The 19,036-nt window shown below is 37.1% G+C and overlaps 1 protein-coding gene across 5 annotated transcripts in view; it reads left to right on the top strand.

Moving 5' to 3' along the window:
• The window catches only part of REV3L (REV3 like, DNA directed polymerase zeta catalytic subunit), a 130,165-nt gene that overhangs the window by 104,928 nt on the left and 6,201 nt on the right, over positions 1-19,036 (top strand). For 4 of the 5 annotated variants that reach the window (XM_075498567.1, XM_075498568.1, XM_075498569.1 and 1 more), the window contains 11 exons: positions 1,140-1,255; positions 6,395-6,513; positions 7,115-7,233; positions 8,256-8,397; positions 11,388-11,632; positions 12,658-12,766; positions 13,641-13,847; positions 14,514-14,623; positions 15,689-15,803; positions 17,547-17,684; positions 18,571-18,761. In XM_075498567.1, coding sequence (XP_075354682.1) covers positions 1,140-1,255; positions 6,395-6,513; positions 7,115-7,233; positions 8,256-8,397; positions 11,388-11,632; positions 12,658-12,766; positions 13,641-13,847; positions 14,514-14,623; positions 15,689-15,803; positions 17,547-17,684; positions 18,571-18,761 — 1,611 coding nt within the window. Of the gene's footprint in view, positions 1-1,139; positions 1,256-6,394; positions 6,514-7,114; positions 7,234-8,255; positions 8,398-11,387; positions 11,633-12,657; positions 12,767-13,640; positions 13,848-14,513; positions 14,624-15,688; positions 15,804-17,546; positions 17,685-18,570; positions 18,762-19,036 lie in introns of those variants that run through there. The other variant, XM_075498571.1, reaches the window with a different exon arrangement.

Here is a 19,036-nt window from a genome sequence, read left to right as displayed (position 1 = left end):
TTGAATGCTGCCTGCTGGAACTCAAAACCCCTTGACTGAGCTGCATTGAAAGAAGCAGCTATTCTTCCCAGTGAAGCTTCCTTTCTTTTTTTACTATAGAAATAAGAGATATCTGATGTTACTTTGGCCAGTGGCTTTCTGCCCAGCCCAAGAAAATCATTCTTGGGCTCTTCAGCAAGTGACCAGATCATGACTTCTGGTTTTAATAGTGCCTACTCAAAAGGTAGGTGATACAGGCTCCTCCGAGCTAACTCCTACCTGTGCTTTGACTTTGAAGCCACCTCGTTTGTCCTTCTGTCTAGTCAACTCTTCTCTGAGCCTGACTGGAAGATGGGCAGTGACTGTGTCAGAAGACAATTCTGACTTTTCTTTTTGTCATACCTGAGCCAGTCAAATTTTCCATCTGGCATGAGATACAGCATAAAATGAGTTTTTCTTGTGTATCTTATAGGAAGAAGGTTATCTTAAAGGAAGAGGTATTTAAATAGGACTGGTAGATGTGGTTGCTTTTCTCCATGTTTCAGTTTTGACAGCTCTCACTCAACTGCAAATTGTAACTTTCCCAATAAAGAGTCACCATTTAGGACTAGAAGTGTCCTCTGATTATTATAAGCTACATTGCAGTGTGTGTGATGCATTGTTATTTGCAAAACATTTGTTACAACATTCAAGTAGCCTAGTAGCAAATTCTGTTCTATTTCATAAAGGAAAATAGTACAACAAAGTTTGAGGACAGGACTATATTTCATTGCACATTTGTTTTGTGCTGGTAGCTAGGTTTCAGTTTATGCTTGATACAGCCTGATTCCATCGATAAAATCTGATTAGACCTAGATTTTGTTCTTTACTTGTAAAGACTGAAATAATAGAAGTATGAAACCCACCACCCCACCCCCCCAAAAAAAAAAAAAAAAAAAAAAACCCAACCTTCTAAAAATTTTTTCAGTTGAACGTTATTGAAAATCCTGAAGTTTTAAATATTGTCTCGTAGTCCAGATGCTGCTTTCATAGATACCCATTGTGGCCGCTTCTTTTTTAAACTCAACATGATTAGAATGAAATCCTGTTTATACTCTGTTCATGGAGAATATTTTCTTAAATAATATGAAGCTTATTTTCCCTTTTTCCCCCCCCTCTAGATATGACCCAGACATTTTGTTAGGCTATGAAGTCCAGATGCATTCCTGGGGTTATCTCTTACAGAGGGCTGCTGCACTAAATGTTGATTTATGCCAGATGATTTCTCGTGTGCCAGGTAAGTTATTTTATAGGGTTTCAGTTCAGTTCCAATAGAAACAAGTTGAAATCTATGAATAAATTAAAAAAATAAATGCTGAGTATTCCTTCAGATGGGCCTCTTTTTGTTGTTGCTGTTGTGTTGTTATAGGTATAATCACACACACACACACAAAAAGAAATACCAATGAGATTCTGGTTTTCAGTGTTTTCTGAATTTTTAAATTCCTTGTGTATTCCACTTCTGGGTGTGTCCCGTATCCATGAGCCCAGACTCATTTTCAGTAGTCATGTGTGTTAAGTTTTCAGTTCTTGAAGGTGCTTCTGCTACCAAACTTTCTCTTGCTTCTGCTTGGCTTCGGTCATATGTATATGTCATTCAGGGTACCTACCATAATCATTATTCATGGTTTCTCTGGCTGGGATACAAGGACATAAAGTTGCTCCTGAGCAGCACTCATCCTGGTCAGCAGCTCTGTAATAAAATCCTTACTTTCAATAGCCATTCTTGTACTGTGGGCAAATTTTACTGGCTGATGCTTTCCTCCAACATTCAGAAGAAGATCTGTTTGGGTTTTTTTTCCTGAAAACCCGAGGAAAGTTATCCAGGAGAGTGGTAAGCCTAGTGTCTATACTTAGCCAATCAACAGAAGCTATCATTCTGGAGAATGCAGTTAGTAAACAGCTAAATAAATGTGTTGCACCTGAGAAGAGTCAAGATGACTTTGTAAAATTAAAAACTGTCTCCAAAATTTGTTGTAGCTCTTTGCAGTTATCAAGAAGGTGTGGATGGGGGAGATATGATTTTAAAAATCAAAACAATTGAAAAGGCTGCTTTTGTCAGGGCTCTTCCCAAAGATCTGTACAGAAACTAAATAGCAATGAAGTAAGAAGTGCTTTCCTGTGATTGTCCTATTAAAAAGTTGATCCTGTTACTCTGTAATGGTTGAAAAAGCAAATGAAATGTTAGGAGTTATGGAGCAAGTAAAATACAAAACAATTAATGTAAATGTAAAAATCTGTAGTGTGCTCGCACCTCAGATACTGCGGTTCTAGCCTCTTTATAACCTTTCCCCCATCAAAATGGGTATAGGAGGACTGGTAAAGGTGAGAAGGGTAATCCAAATGTGTCTAGTAAGTTAGGATTCCAGAAGAGACAAAACTGGGTAAGGAAGGTAAAAGCCTGTGAAATCTTGAGGGATATAAAGGGAAATATGGATTGGTTGTTCATGATCTTTTCCAATGCAAGAACCAGAAATCATCAAATGAAGCTAGCAAATGGCAGCTACAGAATAGGAGTTGGTTTTTCACCCCTGGGTTGTTGAACTGTTGAGTTCCTTGCCACAGGATAGTACAAATACTTAAAGTGTATGTTGCTTTAAGAGGAGATAAATTATTGGAAGAAAAATCCATTGGGAACTATTATATCTGTGAAAATAATGTCTGGCCCAGGAAGCTGCAAATGGTTAGAAGCTGGGAGAGTTCTAGAGAGATTATCAATAGCTGCTTCCCCTGTTCTTGAAGCATCTGCTTTAGGGTACTTGACAGAATATGATACTGGGCTAGTTGCATCTTTAGGCTTACCCAGCACAGCAATAGCATCTTTTATGGTGGCATCCTGTGTGCCTGGCCAGGAGAACATGATGTTTTACAAGAACTACATTCACATGCTCCTTCCTTGAGGTTTGAATATTTGTGCACTCTTTTGATGCCTTCAAAATCTTTTGATGCTTTTGATACCTGTGACCTGTTTAGAAAAGGTCTGAGTTAGAGACCTCCCAGGGACAAGAAAACATAAGAACAAATTTGCATCTTCAGTTGAAAGTTTTTGGCACTGGACCTTGGTGAATTTTTAAATACTTACTATATGAAAACAGGAACACATGACAGTTTAAATATGGCTTGGCCATCAAAGATCGCCAGTTTCCTTCTTCAGCACAAAGGTCTCAAATTTGTTCTTCAGGAATAATAACTGATTGCATGAACCTTGTTATTAAATTTCCCTGATGACTCAAACTGAGATGATACACTGGTTGCAATAATAATGCCTCTGGGTACAGTCTTCAGAGGTATTGAAGGATGTTCAGAAAAACTTTTGACCCCTTACAATTCAAGATTTGCAATGTCTTTGGTAAGAGAAATGGTAAGTATTGCAGTCAAAGGTTTCTTAAACCTCCAAAGATCACAGGTTTACTGCTCTACTGTAGAAGTACAGCTGAACGATCTCTTCAGTTTGAGACGGGTAACTAATGTGTCTCTGCTTTTGTTCTCAAAGGCTGAGTCACAGCTCTTGTCTTGCAGGACAGCTGTGTCTGCACTGTAGTTTGTGCAGAATCAACAGTTACCTCAGCAACGCTCTCAATTAGTACCCGTCTTCGTGACATAAGCTGTTGTTCAAGTTACTGAAATTGGGATACACATGAAGAGTTCCTCAAAGAAGAAAGGTCACTTCTCTGGGAACTGTATGGTTCTTAATGGTGATGTCCCTATGTATTTCACGGTCAGGCTTCCTTCCCTACAACTATGAAGTCCCACACAACATGGGTTCAGTTCTAGTGAAGGAAACTGGGGTTGTAGCCCTTAACATCTTTGGACATGAAGTTCGCGTGGGCATGCGGGACATAGGCATGATCTCCACGGCACTGGTATTCATAGTACAGGTGTTCTTGTGCCAGGTGGTAGATGCACACCCAGCAGTGGAATACATAACACTTAAAATGGTTCTAAGAACTAGTGTTATTGTAAGGTAAGTAATTATTCTTTTTTGATTGAACTGCAGGGCAAAGATAAGGAAATGTTCACATTGATGAGCTCCTCCCAAAAATGTCATGCCATAAGCGTGGGCTAGCATGCATGACCATAAACGTACAAGTGTTGTGTTCTCTGTTGCTTTGTGGCCTCCTTGTCCATGGTTTTGACCCCATCTATGTTCCTTCTGCTTTTCCAACCCCTATGCTTTATATTTCCCTCCCTTCTTCACATGCTGTATTTTCAGAACAGGAAGTGCTCCTTCAAGCAGTATGCTCCTCTTTCCTCCTATTGAAATAAAGATGGAAGGTACTTTTCCTTCCCTTTCCTGTGATTTCAACTTAACAAAAAGAAAGCTGGACTTCTCTCTGGTTTTGCTTTATTGGCTGAGTCTGGTGCTGCCTCTGCCATTTACAAGTGAACTATTCATAAGTCATTAGGACACACCACAAGAGAAGTGAGTACTGTGCCTGTGCGTAGTGGCATTTTTTGTGTGTGCACTGTAGCCTCCTGTTTCCTCCTTTGCATCACAGCTCAAAGTTAGGGAGTGGGTAACAGAGGATGAGAGGAGACTTCTTTTTATTTCATCTCACACAACTGAAAGATAGGAAAAATGTCCAGTTCTGCTTCTTAACAACTTTGTTTCCAAAGAGGCTCGTGTGGTTCTGGTGATAGATTCCCCACACCAGTTGTAGAGCACTACAGGTTTTTGTAATTTTGCGATGCTCATCACATGCAGAGTCTCTTGTTCATCAGGGCAGTGGGTCTCTTTTGTGACCGCAGTATACTTTGTTGCCTGTCTTCAACAGCAAGACATGAAGCGAACTTAAGAAACATAGGGAATCTCCTAAACAAGTCAAAAGAGAACTAGAATGACACTGCAGAAAGTAGAACTAACTGATAGTTTCTGCTTCCAATAAAAAAAAAATTGAGGAGGGGAAAATACAAGTTCTTCACTTTCGCAGGACATCCAGCATGTGGAAATGAAGAAAGGCAGAAGAAAAAACATTGCTGCTTGTGGGGCTTTTTTTCCATCCAAACATGAAAAGAGAAATTGCTATCTTTCCTCCTTGAAAATGTGAAACAATAAGGAGGTTAAAAACTTGGTATGCATTTCGATAAAGTGTATGAAAGGTCTGCTAAATTTTGTCAAGGCTCTGTGATTTATTGATAAGGTCAATAAATGACAAATAGCTTTTCTTAACCATATTTGGATTGATATGATACACATGAAAGATCAACATGCGAAGTTAGTCTGTATTATGTTGTTTCACAGCAGTTCTGCAAAATTTCAGGCAATTTTTACTTCTGTCTTCAAGGGTAATGTGCTTCATGGCTGTCTGAGGAACTAATTGCTCAGTTCTGATCATTATTGCAAAGCATTGTGTATCCACGCTTCTATACGCGCTGTCCAAGATGTTCTGCTTTTTATTAGTGGGGTACTGTACAGGGATATCTGATAAATGAGTAGCGGCCGAGTACACAATCAACAGTTGAAAAATGGGTATGGATTTAGAATTGTGGGAAAATTGCCTCGAAGTGCTTTCTCTTCCATTAAATTAATAAGAAGGAACAAGAAGACTGGAGGATCAAATAATACAGTGTGTTTTCATATTGAATTTTAACCTGTGTTGTACATTTTAAAAAACATCTATGTAAACTCAGGAAAGAATACCAAAACTGTAGCCTTAGGTTGACTGAAAAAAGACAGTTTCAAGAAACGTATACCAAAAAGACTGTCTTCTCTTATGTTGTAGTATTTGAAAGCATGAAAAAAATCAAGGATGGCAAAAGAGGATATCTTTCCTGTACTGTAGTCACCACTGTCTTACAGAAAGATTCAGTGTTACTTCTGCCTCTGCATTTGTTCCTTCCTATTTCATTCTCTCTCTGTTCGTGCTATCCAGAACTCATGTCTACCTGCTCCCACTGCGGTGGGTTTGCTTTTACTGTATGAAAGGTGCTGAGTTTTCTCTCCCGTGACTGTGAAGATCGTTACAAATAAAGCCTTGAGTTATAAACTCTTCAGGGCAGAAATCACATGGTGGTGTGTTGTTTTGTTTTGGTTTTTTATGTTGTGCACTAATGTGTGTGCAGCTAGCTTTCAAGTAACATTCAGCATTGCTTAACCAATATATTCGCTATGGAGAATATATTGCCATGGACACCATTTCAATGAAACCAAAGTACGAGTTATCTTCAGAGGGATGTGCAAGAGCAGAAAAAATGGAGGGGGGTGTTGTATTTAGAGATTGTGTGGAAGACTGGTAAATAAATAATCTTGTGCAATCAGGAACAGTCTTTATGAATTCCTGTTTTTCTAGAGAGCTCAAATTGGAAGAGGGATAGCTTGATCTGGTCTTGACTGTCCTAGAACTTGTCTAAATATGTTCTCTTTTAATGTCTTTAGATGAAAAGAAAGAGAACAGATTTGCAGCTGAGCTGGATGAATATGGATCGGATACAATGAGTGAAATAAATATTGTTGGGCGAATCATCTTAAATATTTGGAGAATGATGAGAAATGAGGTAAGGTTTCTTAAGAGGTTAATGTATTTGACTTACTGGGGTTTTTTAAGTATTGTAGGCTTTGAAAATTTCATGTAACTTCTGTAACTTTTTGTTCTTTGTTTGTACACCTTTTCAAACAGAGCAGTCTGCCACTTTGTAAGAATGGATTTTGCATATCGCTAAAATGTAAAATACTGAAGCCCTTATCTTTCAGTAATGTTTCTTAATGATATTCCTTTTCAATTCTTTGTGGGTTTTGAGAACAACTTACCTGTTTTAGCAATTTGTATAGTATGGTGCTTTTACTACAGTAAGTACTTGAACTTATTTTAAGCTGTCAGACTTACTCATTGTTTTGCTGTTTATGACCTTACATTTAAAACTCAAATGGTTCAGTTTTTACAAATCTTGTTGTGACCAAATTCAGACCTGATTTTTGTGATCTACTTAATTCTGCATACTCTTTTCAATTGATGAGGGATATTGTTTCCTGACTTGTAAATAGTTAGGGACCTCTAAGTATAATTGTTCACCTTTTTAACAAAGAGTATTAATAAAAAGTTAATAAATTTAGTTGAAAGACATCATGCATGTTAACACGCCCTCTGTGTTTTTCTAGGTGAATCTAATGAATTACACTTTTGAAAACGTGGGCTTTCATGTTCTTCATCAACGTTTTCCTTTATTTACTTTCCGAGTTCTGTCTGATTGGTTTGATAATAAGGCAGACGTCTACAGGTAATGATCTATTAATCCATTCTGTTTGTTCTTTTTAAGGCCAGATTCTTAATGTTGGATAGGTATAAGCTAAAATCAGCATAGGAAGAAATAATTGATTTAGCTCAGGTACTAGCACAGTCTGTATGCAGCAACATGAGCTTATTTACTCTGCTGTTCTGCTGTGTTCTGTTGTGTAGTTATGCCCTCAATATTTCATCTTTCTGTATTTTTCTGTTTAAAGTACACAAAACCAAAACAAACTTGCAGTTACAGTTTCAACATATCTGAATAGATGTACTATTTTGAAGTTCTGTAGGGTCTTTATTTTGTATATACTATTAATCAGAAGGACTTTTAATGAACTATCAGGTTTCTGTTTTACTTCACAGTGCACGTCAGCCAAGCTAGGCTTAAAAATAGTACAAAACAGTGTGCAAGACATTAAGACAGTAACTATAGCTGCTTAAAAATACCTTTATATGACACGTATCACACTGGCTTTCACTATTCCTTGGAGTGATTTGGTATTGTGTGATACGAGCAATTCATAAAACTGAGTACTGATCTGAGCATCATTTGTGACATACATATAATTTCTGTAAAAGTTAAATACTTTTCAGCGAGGTGGAAATTTGGTTTAGTGCTGAAATTATAAATTTATGTTCAACTGAGATAGGTATTCTTAATACAGAAGGATGTTTCCACAAAAGCCCACTTATATGGGTTGAAAAACCCCATATACACAGATGAAGAGAAACTCGAGTTTCTGTTTCAGTAATCCTTTAGGGCAGTAAGGAAAACAGGATAGTATGTCAATGAGATATGCGTTAACAGTAGTTTGCTGTAACACATTCTGTGTATATCTTTAGAATACATAAGTGTATGTTTATGTGTGCCACATTTTTGAAAGAACCATATGAAAATGTCCTAGGGGAAATTTTATTTGCTGGTTTGTAACAAGCTATCATAAAAATACATTTTTCTTAGTAGAAAGAGCAGCGTTCTCCTGATTGTTTATAATGAGGTATTCACTTTCACAGATGGAAAATGGTTGATCATTATGTTAGCCGGGTCCGTGGGAATCTCCAGTTGTTAGACAAACTGGATTTGATTGACAGAACAAGTGAAATGGCAAGACTTTTTGGCATTCAGTTCTTACATGTATTAACAAGAGGCTCCCAGGTAAGATTTAGTTTTCCTTACACTTCACAAAAGCGAAATAGTCTTTACAAAATGTTTTAGTCCTTCAGTATCTTTTCAGTCAGTATATGTATTTTCATAAGGTCACAGAAGACTGTTTTGCATAACATGAAATTGAAACGTAAAGAAAGGCAATTCAAAAGCAGTAATAATGGATTGAATGGTTAGTCTCAGAGATTAAAAATAGCTGTTAAAAATAGAGTGCCCCAAATGTAATCACGCCAGTGAGTCTCTTCTATTGACTTTGGGAGCACTAAGTTTTCCCTTTGAGTTGGTATTTTTCACACTTAGATGAGTCTGAAAATGAATGCTTTTAAAAACATTAAGAAATATAATTGAGCATGTTTTAGAAAGATGAGATTATTTTCTTCTAGGGCAGACAAAGCTGCATCAAATATGTTCTAAGTGACATTTCCTGTGAAGCAGACCTCTTGGTGAGATTTGATGATAAGACAAGAAGGCCTCTGGCTTTATTAAGTACATGTGTCATGCAAGATGTGTGTGGTTCTGTTATTTTGATACTAGCGTCAGAGGGAAAGGGAGCAAGGCAGAGTGAGATTTACACTACTCTTTCTTTGAGACCCCAGCACTCTCTAGTAATACCAAAACGCTTTCCTTGCCCAGGTTCTGAGTGAGTAGACTAACTAGACTGTTTTTGTGGCTTCACGTGAGCCCTGAACAGCACCTGAAACGAGACACAACTACTCTCTCTCACATGTGTCTGCTCTTCTGTTGTCATCTTCTTTCCTACCGTAATTATTCTTCCTACCATCTTTCTGCTTTCTGTTTTAATAGACATGTAGCAGAGCTGCCCAGGATTGATTATTTTGCCAGCTTCTGTGGACAAAAAGACAACTTAAAAACTAATGTCCTAAGCAGTCCATCATTGTCTTAAGCCAGCCCGAAATGGGCGTGTCTAAAGCTGCTGTTCCTTAACAATTAAACCCAATTTAAAAATGTTGCTACCTTTTTCCTTTGACTGCAGTTGCCTGTGTCATCTCTTGACCCAGTGCAGGTTCTTGTCAATCTTGCTGGTACTGGTGCTATATTTCTGGGGGGGGCAGCACCAGCAGCAGAACCATGGTGGCATTCAATAGGTATTTGCCAGTTTAGCTCCCTGATCTGGTTTACCGTGGTATCGGAAAGGTAACGCTGTTGGAGCAAGGGAAGAGAAATGCACAGTTAGGGACAGGGAGGGTGGGACTGGCATACTGCCAACATAGATATGCTTAAACTGTCATGATTGCAGCCTGCAAATACTGTTCTGCCTGTCTTTTTCTCAAATGGCTGTGAGTGGGAGTGAGCAACAGAAACATGCTGCATTTTCTATCTTGACTGTTCTTTTCTCTTTCCTTCTGTGCATGTATGTTTTGTTTCCATTGAAACTTTGTAGATCACAAAAATGGCAGTTGCAATAATTCCCAGTCACCTCAATTCTTTTTCACCCAGAAGAACCATCACTATCTTTTATGAAGATATTCCTTTTCTCCTTAACCAAAAAAGATATTAAAATGGAATAATACTAAGAACAGATTTCAGATTTTTTAAGTTATTTTTTTCCATATTTTTGTGTCTCTTATTAAGTTTTACAAGACCTTTTTTAAAGGTGATTTTTTTTCTTTTATTTTATTAAGCTATCTTGAATATTCCATAGTAGACTAAACAAATCTAACAGGAGATGGTCATAGGCATATGGATTATTAGTCAGGTGATTGAAGAACTTGCTGAAAACTGGGGGGGGGGGGGGGGGAACCTAGCTCTTGCCAGATCCAGTCCCTGACCACCTCATCACACATCTGAGGTCATCACTGGACACAAAGTAGCACGCAATTAGTGCAGGGCAGCAGCAGCTCATGCTGCTGCAAAACTACACTTTCAAACCCCAACCTGTTTGTAAGGTGCCTGTCTTGTTAAAGCCATTGGTTCTGTAAGTTCATTTATAACATCAAAGTTAGATTATACCTAACCCATTCAGTGCAATGGCTGAATATGTAGTGCATCAGGCAGAGGGCTTTTGAATGGTGAGTTAGTTGCTTACAAAGCACAGGATCTTAGGATTATATAGGATTGTTCTTTGATACTTTAGGATTTTCAGTCCTTTGCCACCCATGTATGTAATTTTCAGCTTTTTTTTTTTTTTTAATTGTGAATGGACACAGTGAATACCTGGCTACTAGTGCTTTTAAAGCCTTACTAAAGCATTGAGTAATACATAAATAAATAGGGCTGGTTTTTTTCCTCATGTTGCTACCTCCACATATGACATTTTGTTACGTCTTGAACAAGGTGAAAGTTCTTAAACTTTTTGTTATTTTATGCTTCCTGTACTACTTGTGGCATCATCAGGGAGAAAGTATGATACCCAGTGCAAAGCAGCAGACTTTTGAAATGGGCTGACTTAGATTCTTCCCTTGCTTTTCTTGCTGCCAAGTACATTCTAGTTACTTCTCATGGTCAAAAGCTGGGAGACACAATTATCAATTTATACAATTTGCATGTCATTTCTCTGTTTTCCCAAATGTTGAAATAAAACTGCTGTGCAGATTCCTATGGAAAATGGTCATCAACTGCATATTATACTTTGTTTTCTTCAATGTTCTGCAAGCCTAACAAAAATACAGTCTAGCAAATGCTCATTCACTCACTGTAGCATGGCCGTCCATATATATTGTTCCAGCCTGTTGGACATTTGTTTTTTTAACCTGAGCCGGACGTTTATTTTTTCCATAGATAAAAATTAGAAGTAGTTGATTTTCAATGATTAGGGCTAAATGGTGAGGAAACATGTGGAAAAGTTCCACTATATGTGATAGAAAATATACATTAAAAGTAAGAGTATGGCTAGCTATTTTGGAAAACTAGTTGTTGGTACTTTAAATTCAGGAAACATAAGTGGCATTTACAGTTTTAATACACCCATATTTATTCTGCATTTTTGAAATTATAATGGTTATATCCAAACTGTTTTGCAGTATCGTGTGGAGTCTATGATGCTGCGTATTGCAAAGCCAATGAATTATATTCCTGTGACACCCAGTATCCAGCAGCGAGCTCAAATGAAAGCTCTGCAATGCGTTCCCTTAATAATGGAGCCAGAATCCCGCTTCTACAGCAATGCTGTTCTTGTATTAGATTTCCAGTCGTTATATCCTTCCATTGTGATAGCATACAACTACTGTTTTTCAACCTGCCTGGGACATGTTGAAAACTTAGGAAAGTAAGTTGTTACTCTCTTCTCACAAACTTTGATTCCGTAGAGACTTGAGCATGTTTTCTAAGGTACTGAGAACCCTTGGTTGTCATTGGAAACAATGAGCATGTATGAATAGCACCATTTTCTGTTACACAATAGAGATGATAAAGATCTACTGTGTGGGTGTGTACGTCTGTGTATACACACACAGACTCACATATACGTATACACATCAATATGTATTTTTAATTAAATAGAGAATTAGACTCCGTTCTGTTAAAAAAAAAAAAAAATTAACTCTGTATGTGCATGTGTGTACACCTGTTCCATTATTGTGGTGATGCTAGTTTTTAATATTGCTTCAGAGTAAGTTAAAATGTTATATAAATCCACTACCTATTTTCAAAACTGAACTAGTATTATTCGGCTGTATGTTAAATAAATTGTTGTTCTCTTTTAACAGTTGTAGTTCTCTCTGGTCTTAACTATTCAAAATGAAAAGATACAATGAGTTATTCTGTGTAGCATCTCTTACTGAGCTTAACAGTAATTCTGTGAATTGGAAAAAAGAATTTCATTGCTCATTACAATTACCTCTATAAAACAATATTTGGAAGAATGGGAAGATGCATGTGATGATTGCTAGGTATCACCATCAGGTTTTCAAGTTCCTGATTTGAAATTCTGAATTTGTAGGAAGAAAATAAATGCAATGTGTTACTTGGTAAACATGCATGGTTTCCATAGGGGATTACAGTATGAGTACATGCCTCCACTAACTCAGCATTTGGAAATAATGCATTAACACAGAACAGAATTGATAAATTATGGATATGTTGGAATTTAGCCATTTATTACTGCTTTATTCCTAGAGCCTTTTTCATGTAGCTAAGAAATTTTAAATGATAGTATGTTTATTTATACCTGAGATTATAATTGTGATTCTATCTTTGCTGGCATCATCAGCATTTTAATGTGAGTTGATGCTTTTGCTTGATCAGGCTGTAAATGAATTAATTGTCTTCATATTTAATTTTTCTCTTTATTAGATATGATGCATTCAAATTTGGCTGTACATCTCTCAGAGTACCTCCTGACTTACTTTACCAGATTAGGCATGATATCACAGTGTCACCCAGCGGAGTAGCTTTTGTCAAGGTAATGATATTAGTGCTCTGTGACAGGCATTTTCACTTCCTGTTGGCTGACTAGCTTAAGATCAAATTGATATTGTAGTTTATATTTTGCTGCATTAAGAGCAGACAGAAGGGGGGAAATTCAGTCTCTCATTTCCCAATGTTTTTTGGTATTTGTCAGAGTGCTGAACTTCTGGCAGTTCAGGAAATAAAATGTCATCTTTATGCTTTCAGTTATACTGAAGGCTTATTTCATCTATAATTAAACTGTATTTTACTTGTGCAGTTTGGGGATCAAACAGTAATTATCTGTGTGTAACGCTTCATTCTCCTCCTGCCCGTATAGCAGAATGCTTGCCTAGAAAAAGTCATGGTTCGGGAGATGAAACTCCCTGATTTCTTTCTATTGTTCTCATTTTATATTATGTGTACTGCTGGCTGACTTGTAATGAATTAATAAATATGGCCTGGAGCTCTTACAAATAATTAGCCAATCACCAGCATACATATATTTAATGTAAACCACAAACTTTAAGTAAAGAATATTTGCAGAATTTTTAAAAGATAATATTCCATTAACATTTAACATTTTGAGAATTAACAGTTAAATATTCAAGTCCCATTTTAGTTAATAAGGTTATCTAAACACTGCGTTAGCAGGGCTGATGAAAACAAAGAACAAAAAGCTATTTACACTGCCCTTAAGAGCTTTGCCTGTATTTTAGGTTGCTTGTAATATTTGTGGGAAGAGCCAAACTGTTGATGCCTAGGGCATCTTGCTAATTAATTAGTCTTCTTAACAGTGATTATCTAACAGTTCTGGGTTTTGCTTTTACTCCTAACTGTTTAGGTTGGGCTTTCTAACATATCTTTTTTCTTTGTTCCCTTTATGGCAGCCTTCAGTAAGAAAGGGTGTGCTGCCAAGAATGCTAGAAGAAATCTTGAAGACTAGGATAATGGTGAAACAGTCAATGAAGGCTTACAAGCATGACAAGGCTATAACTCGAATGCTCGAAGCTCGTCAGCTAGGTCTTAAATATATAGCTAATTTTACATTTGGTTATACTGCTGCTAATTTTTCTGGAAGAATGCCATGCACTGAGGTAAGGGTTGCAGAGGAAAATGCAGAAAAACTGGGAAAGAAACTATTAATAAAATATAGTCAGATAACACAGTATTATTATTTGAAACATATTTAATCTAAATACCTTCATAAAAGCTGGTTTTATTTGTAGTACTGAAAATCAGCAACTTGGGATTTGTGATCCTTTTTTTTTTTTTGGAAAAAAAAAAAAAAGTCTTATTTTTCTTCTTCCCATAAAAGACCATTTGGAGATGGCATTTCTGTAGAACTCTCTCCAAAAGTAGATTGGATTACAGTTCTAATAGTGGAAATAAAATAAAACATTGTAGCTGTTTATAGTTTTCATAAAAGGAGGAATCAGCAGAATCCAAAAACTAGAGAAAATGATCCTAAGCGATCTTGTGTTGCTCCTTACACTTTTAATATGCCTAAAGAAGTTTAAACCAAATTTTCCTTTATTTTAATTCTTAATAATTTTTGATCGCTCTTCATTTAATTCTTGCTATTTTGGGGTAATGTAAGCAACCTTTTTATTTATTATATGCATTTAAACCATGAAATAAAATATATTGTCTCAATACAGTAATTTTCATAAACAGATCAGGCAAGGTTAGACTGTTTACCAAGAGCTAGTATTGAGTTTACCAGTAGAATAAAGATTCTCAATTTATCTTTAACTTTGCAGGTTGGGGATAGCATTGTCCACAAAGCCAGAGAAACATTGGAGCGTGCTATAAAACTGGTGAACGATACAAAAAAATGGGGTGCTCACGTTGTGTATGGTGATACTGACAGGTAATTAATGGTCTGCTTCTTACCGTGTTTTAAAATCATAATAGTTCTTCATAGATACACTTTTCTTTTGTCTCAACAAGGGGAATTTATGATACTGAAAAGAGTATTTGGACCTTCTTTGGGATGTTGCTTACTGTCTTGCAGAATATGCAAAATAAATAATACTTTTTTTTCTTGGAGTTTCTTTTAGGACTCTTAAGAAAGCACTTTGAGGGTTTCCTTTTTTTTTTTTTTTTTGAAAATTATGTGGAACAGAAAGAGGGGGGAAACATTTTTTCAGATGTGAATTAATATAAGTCTAAGTATCAAATGAGTATTTTTGTGCCTGTTTCTGATGCCATTTTTATTTTGAAAAATAGAGTATTTATAATATAGTAGGCATTGCACGATACTTAGAGGAAGGCACTATTGTAAGCTTCAAAAGTGGATACAATTCAGAAGCAGCCACCAGAGCATACAAAGCTATGATTAGGCTGCATGAAATACATCATATAAATATCTCCCCTTTCTCAGTCAATCTTTCATCTAAATAATAGCTATGTCCTAGGTGCATCCATCTCTGGTGTTAGACTTGGATAATTTTTCAGCCATGGGACACAAAGCTTGTCTCGCTGTCCTTCCTTAATAACTTGTGAATGCAATGACTGATTTCAGCCAGATTTTATGAAAGACTTGGCATTTCAAAGATACTAAATTCATAATAACTTCACAAAAAAAAAAATTGTTGGAGAAAGGAAGTAAAATCTTATTGCTGCCCATAGTGGGGAAAAAAGGGCGTACCCAGAGCTCTATACAGTTCTCTCCTGGGAACTCAAGTTTTGCAGTGCCTGGGAGCAGTCACGCTCCCTGCCTCACCAGAGAGTCACAGCGTTCATCGTGCCTTTGGCACTCCTGATCTCATACTGAACACTGAAGTTTCTCAGGTTTTTGGCTTTTCTAGCTGAGGGAAGGGAACAGAATTGATAACAACATCCCCTGCCTTGCCACCATAAAACTATAGCTTATAAGTTTCAGGAAATATGTTGAACAGATTTGTGCTTATTTCCTATGTGTGATTTCTCGTAGCATGTTTGTACTCTTGAAAGGAGCCACGAAGGAGCAGTCTTTTAAGATTGGTCAAGAAATTGCTGAAGCTGTAACAGCAACAAACCCCAAACCTGTTAAACTGAAGTTTGAAAAGGTAAAAGGAAAATACTTTGCTTCAAGTGTGTTGGGTGAAAACATTGTTATCCTAAAAAAAAAAAGTGAAGATAAAAGATTTTTCTGGACACTAACATAGCATAAGGATACACAACAGTTGTGCGCTGTAACTGTTTCTGCAGGTGTATTGCAAGCTCCTTAATGCCTCAGGGACCTTGTCAGGGGAGCACTGCAGCATGAACAACAAAAAGAAATATTCCTACTTTCACATTAGGATGCCTGGTGGCCTGTTGCACAGGCAGCACCAGGCAAATTGAAATTCCTGTCTCATCAATTTTTGGAAATGTCTCCCTCAGTTTTGTATTATATACATACAATCAAACCAATGTGTGCAACGTGGTAGTAAAAATGTACACCCTCCCTTGAAGTGATTCCAGTGCATTAATTACAAGCCTGATATTTATTCTTCAGGCAGCCTTAGCACACTTCAGGATATGTCCATGGGATACATATACATATAAAATGAAAAATCATAAAAATTGCTTCAGTAGGCTTTTGGAAGAAGTATTAATGACAGTAAGCCTTTTATAGAAGAGCAAGGCAATGTGATACTAATTTTGGTCGAAGTTTATCATTGGAAACTCATTAGCAAACAGTTCAGGTGCTCTAGATATTGTCAAAGTACATACCTGACTCAACAGGTTCGATCAGAATTTGTAAGCAAATTGCTATTTTTCATGGAAAATGCAGTAGGAAAACATTAGCAAGAAAAGTCAGGATACCTGTGGAAGGCACGGCAACTTCTCCTCACTGACTAATGTAGAGACCCTTCCCACTTTGAGGCAATTCTGTGTCATTAAGCTGGAGGAGTGATTAGCTAGAAAAAAATACTAGGTGCAAGGATATACTTGAGAAGGTGTCCGAGTGCTTCACTTCAAGTGCCCTTATTCACCCATGAGTCAAAATATTGAGTACTTTCCTAGAGTAGCTTCCTAGCACAGGAAGAGGAAAATACCTCAAAGCTGAAGCATCTGTTCAAGAAATGGGACACCTATGTGCAGGACCTTCTTCAGCCTGAGGCAATCTAAACTCGCTGCTCCCTCTTCCATGAGAGCCAAGAAGACGTGGCATTATCCTAGTAATACTGGGAGGAAATTGTTCCCCGTCCTTTCTTTTAAAATTGGTCAAGGAATACTGACACAATCAAGAATGAATTAAGAGGTTAGAGAAAACAAGCAGAAGAGACCCTAAAAATCCATTCATGAGGAAACTGTTCTCCAAGCGTAGGCATTTAAAAAGCATGCTTTCCCCAAATCAAGATAGTAACTGATTTTAAGCACCTCATAATTAGATGAAGTTTGAAAATAAAAAGTTCAAAGCCACTGCTTTTGCTGGGAAAGTTTTCTTCCCTGATGTTTAAAATCAAGTTGTCTTTTTAAGAGAGATAATAGTTACATTAAAAATGCTGACAGATGCAATCCAGAAAAGTAAGGGTACTCAAAACAAATTATACCGTGTGTCACTTTTCATCTGAGCTTCAGGTTGCTTAGCCTTTACAGCTAGATGAAATATAAAGTGATTTAAGAATGGAACACCACTGAATCCCAGCTTCCTCAGCCATCCTTTAACAGTCCTTTGATCTAGTTTCTTGGTTTTAATGATTTAAAAAAAAAAAGTAAAACAACAACAAAGCAAAGTATTCCTTAGGAAACCCTTTATGTTCAGAGCCACCTTATATTCCCAACACATGCCAGATTGGGCATCTTCTTTCTAAACATTCCAGGTCTACTTGCCATGTGTCCTGCAAACTAAAAAGAGGTACGTGGGTTACATGTATGAAACACTGGACCAGAAGGACCCAGTATTTGACGCAAAAGGCATAGAGACAGTCCGAAGGGATTCCTGTCCTGCTGTTTCCAAGGTAAAATACTCGTACGTTTCTTCCTGAATGAAATTATAGTATTCTGTTATTTCATTGTATATTTGTCCTTTCTCAGAGTTTCTAGTCCTTGTGAGTTGTCTGAGACTTCGTCTGTTTTTCTGGTATGAGCCATTTGAAAGATAAATTGAAGATCTTGCACAGCGTTACAAGGACTTGCACTTTCCATCTTAACTACTATCTTTCAGCCCCTAAAAACCCCATAAAAAGACCTCAGCCCCATGTAAGTTCTCTAGCAGACCATTCTTGATCCAGTTCACTGTAACTGGAAGTAAGTATTACTCCAAGATGAGTGAGGCACACTGATGTGTCTGCTAAATAGCTCACTTACATAGATCTAGTTTAGTGAAGAATTCATTTAAAATAAAATTCCTTGCCTGTTTATTTTAAGCTGTGTAGTGGGGGGGTTAAAAAGAAAAGGCTCTTGGTCTTAATCAAGTCAAAACAAATTTATGCCAGAAAGAAAGGGAACCACTTAGGAAGATTTACTTCCATTTTTCTTTTTAATCCCAAATCTTTTGTTTACTGAGGTGGTCAGAAAGTCATGGCAAAATATTTTAGACTACGTGGGAAAAATCTCTCTCATACTCTGGAAAACCTCTGTAATTGTTGAAACAGTCTTAGTGCCGGAGTATGGATAATGTCATGAAAGATGTGTCAAACTGAGGAAAAAGTTGTCCAGTAATGTGTTTATGAATGTCTTTGAGTGGAAGAGAATGCAACCTGTTGTCATCCTAACATTCTAGTTCACAACTGGTACTTTTTCTAAGCAGTGTATTTATATTTCCATATAATTCACTGAATTATTTGGAATTATTTTTTAGTTAAACATACGTGTTTTTCTCACCTTTCTCCTTTGGTTGTAAAGATACTTGAGTGTTCTATCAAGCTGCTATTTGAAACACGGGACATAAGTCAGATCAAACAGTACGTTCAGAATCAATGCATGAAGTTACTGGAAGGAAAAGCCAGCATGCAAGACTTCATCTTTGCAAAAGAGTACAGAGGGAGCTCAGCTTACAAACCTGGATCCTGTGTACCAGCCCTGGAAATCACCAGGTAATGAGATTAAGAAGTGCTAATCGTAGATATTTTTTCTCTTGACCTTTGTACAGCCAAGTTACGGGTAGCAGTGAGATGTCTCCTTCAGATATTGTTGCAGCAGTTGGCTCTGACTTTCTTCTGTGTGTGAGGAGAGATCAGGCATCAGACAGTCCTAGAAAGCCATTTCGTAGTCCTGGAAAGAGCCACACATGTTCAAGAGTGAAGTTTTCTTGTCAGGGCGCTGTAACAGTGTGTTCACTGCTGTTACTTATGCTTTGGTTTTTGTACAA

The sequence above is a fragment of the Mycteria americana genome, chromosome 3 (genome assembly GCF_035582795.1).
Source record: "Mycteria americana isolate JAX WOST 10 ecotype Jacksonville Zoo and Gardens chromosome 3, USCA_MyAme_1.0, whole genome shotgun sequence".
NCBI classification, from domain to species: domain Eukaryota; kingdom Metazoa; phylum Chordata; class Aves; order Ciconiiformes; family Ciconiidae; genus Mycteria; species Mycteria americana.
Note: the sequence above shows the minus strand (reverse complement) of the source record. Positions and strands in the feature narration are given on the sequence as shown.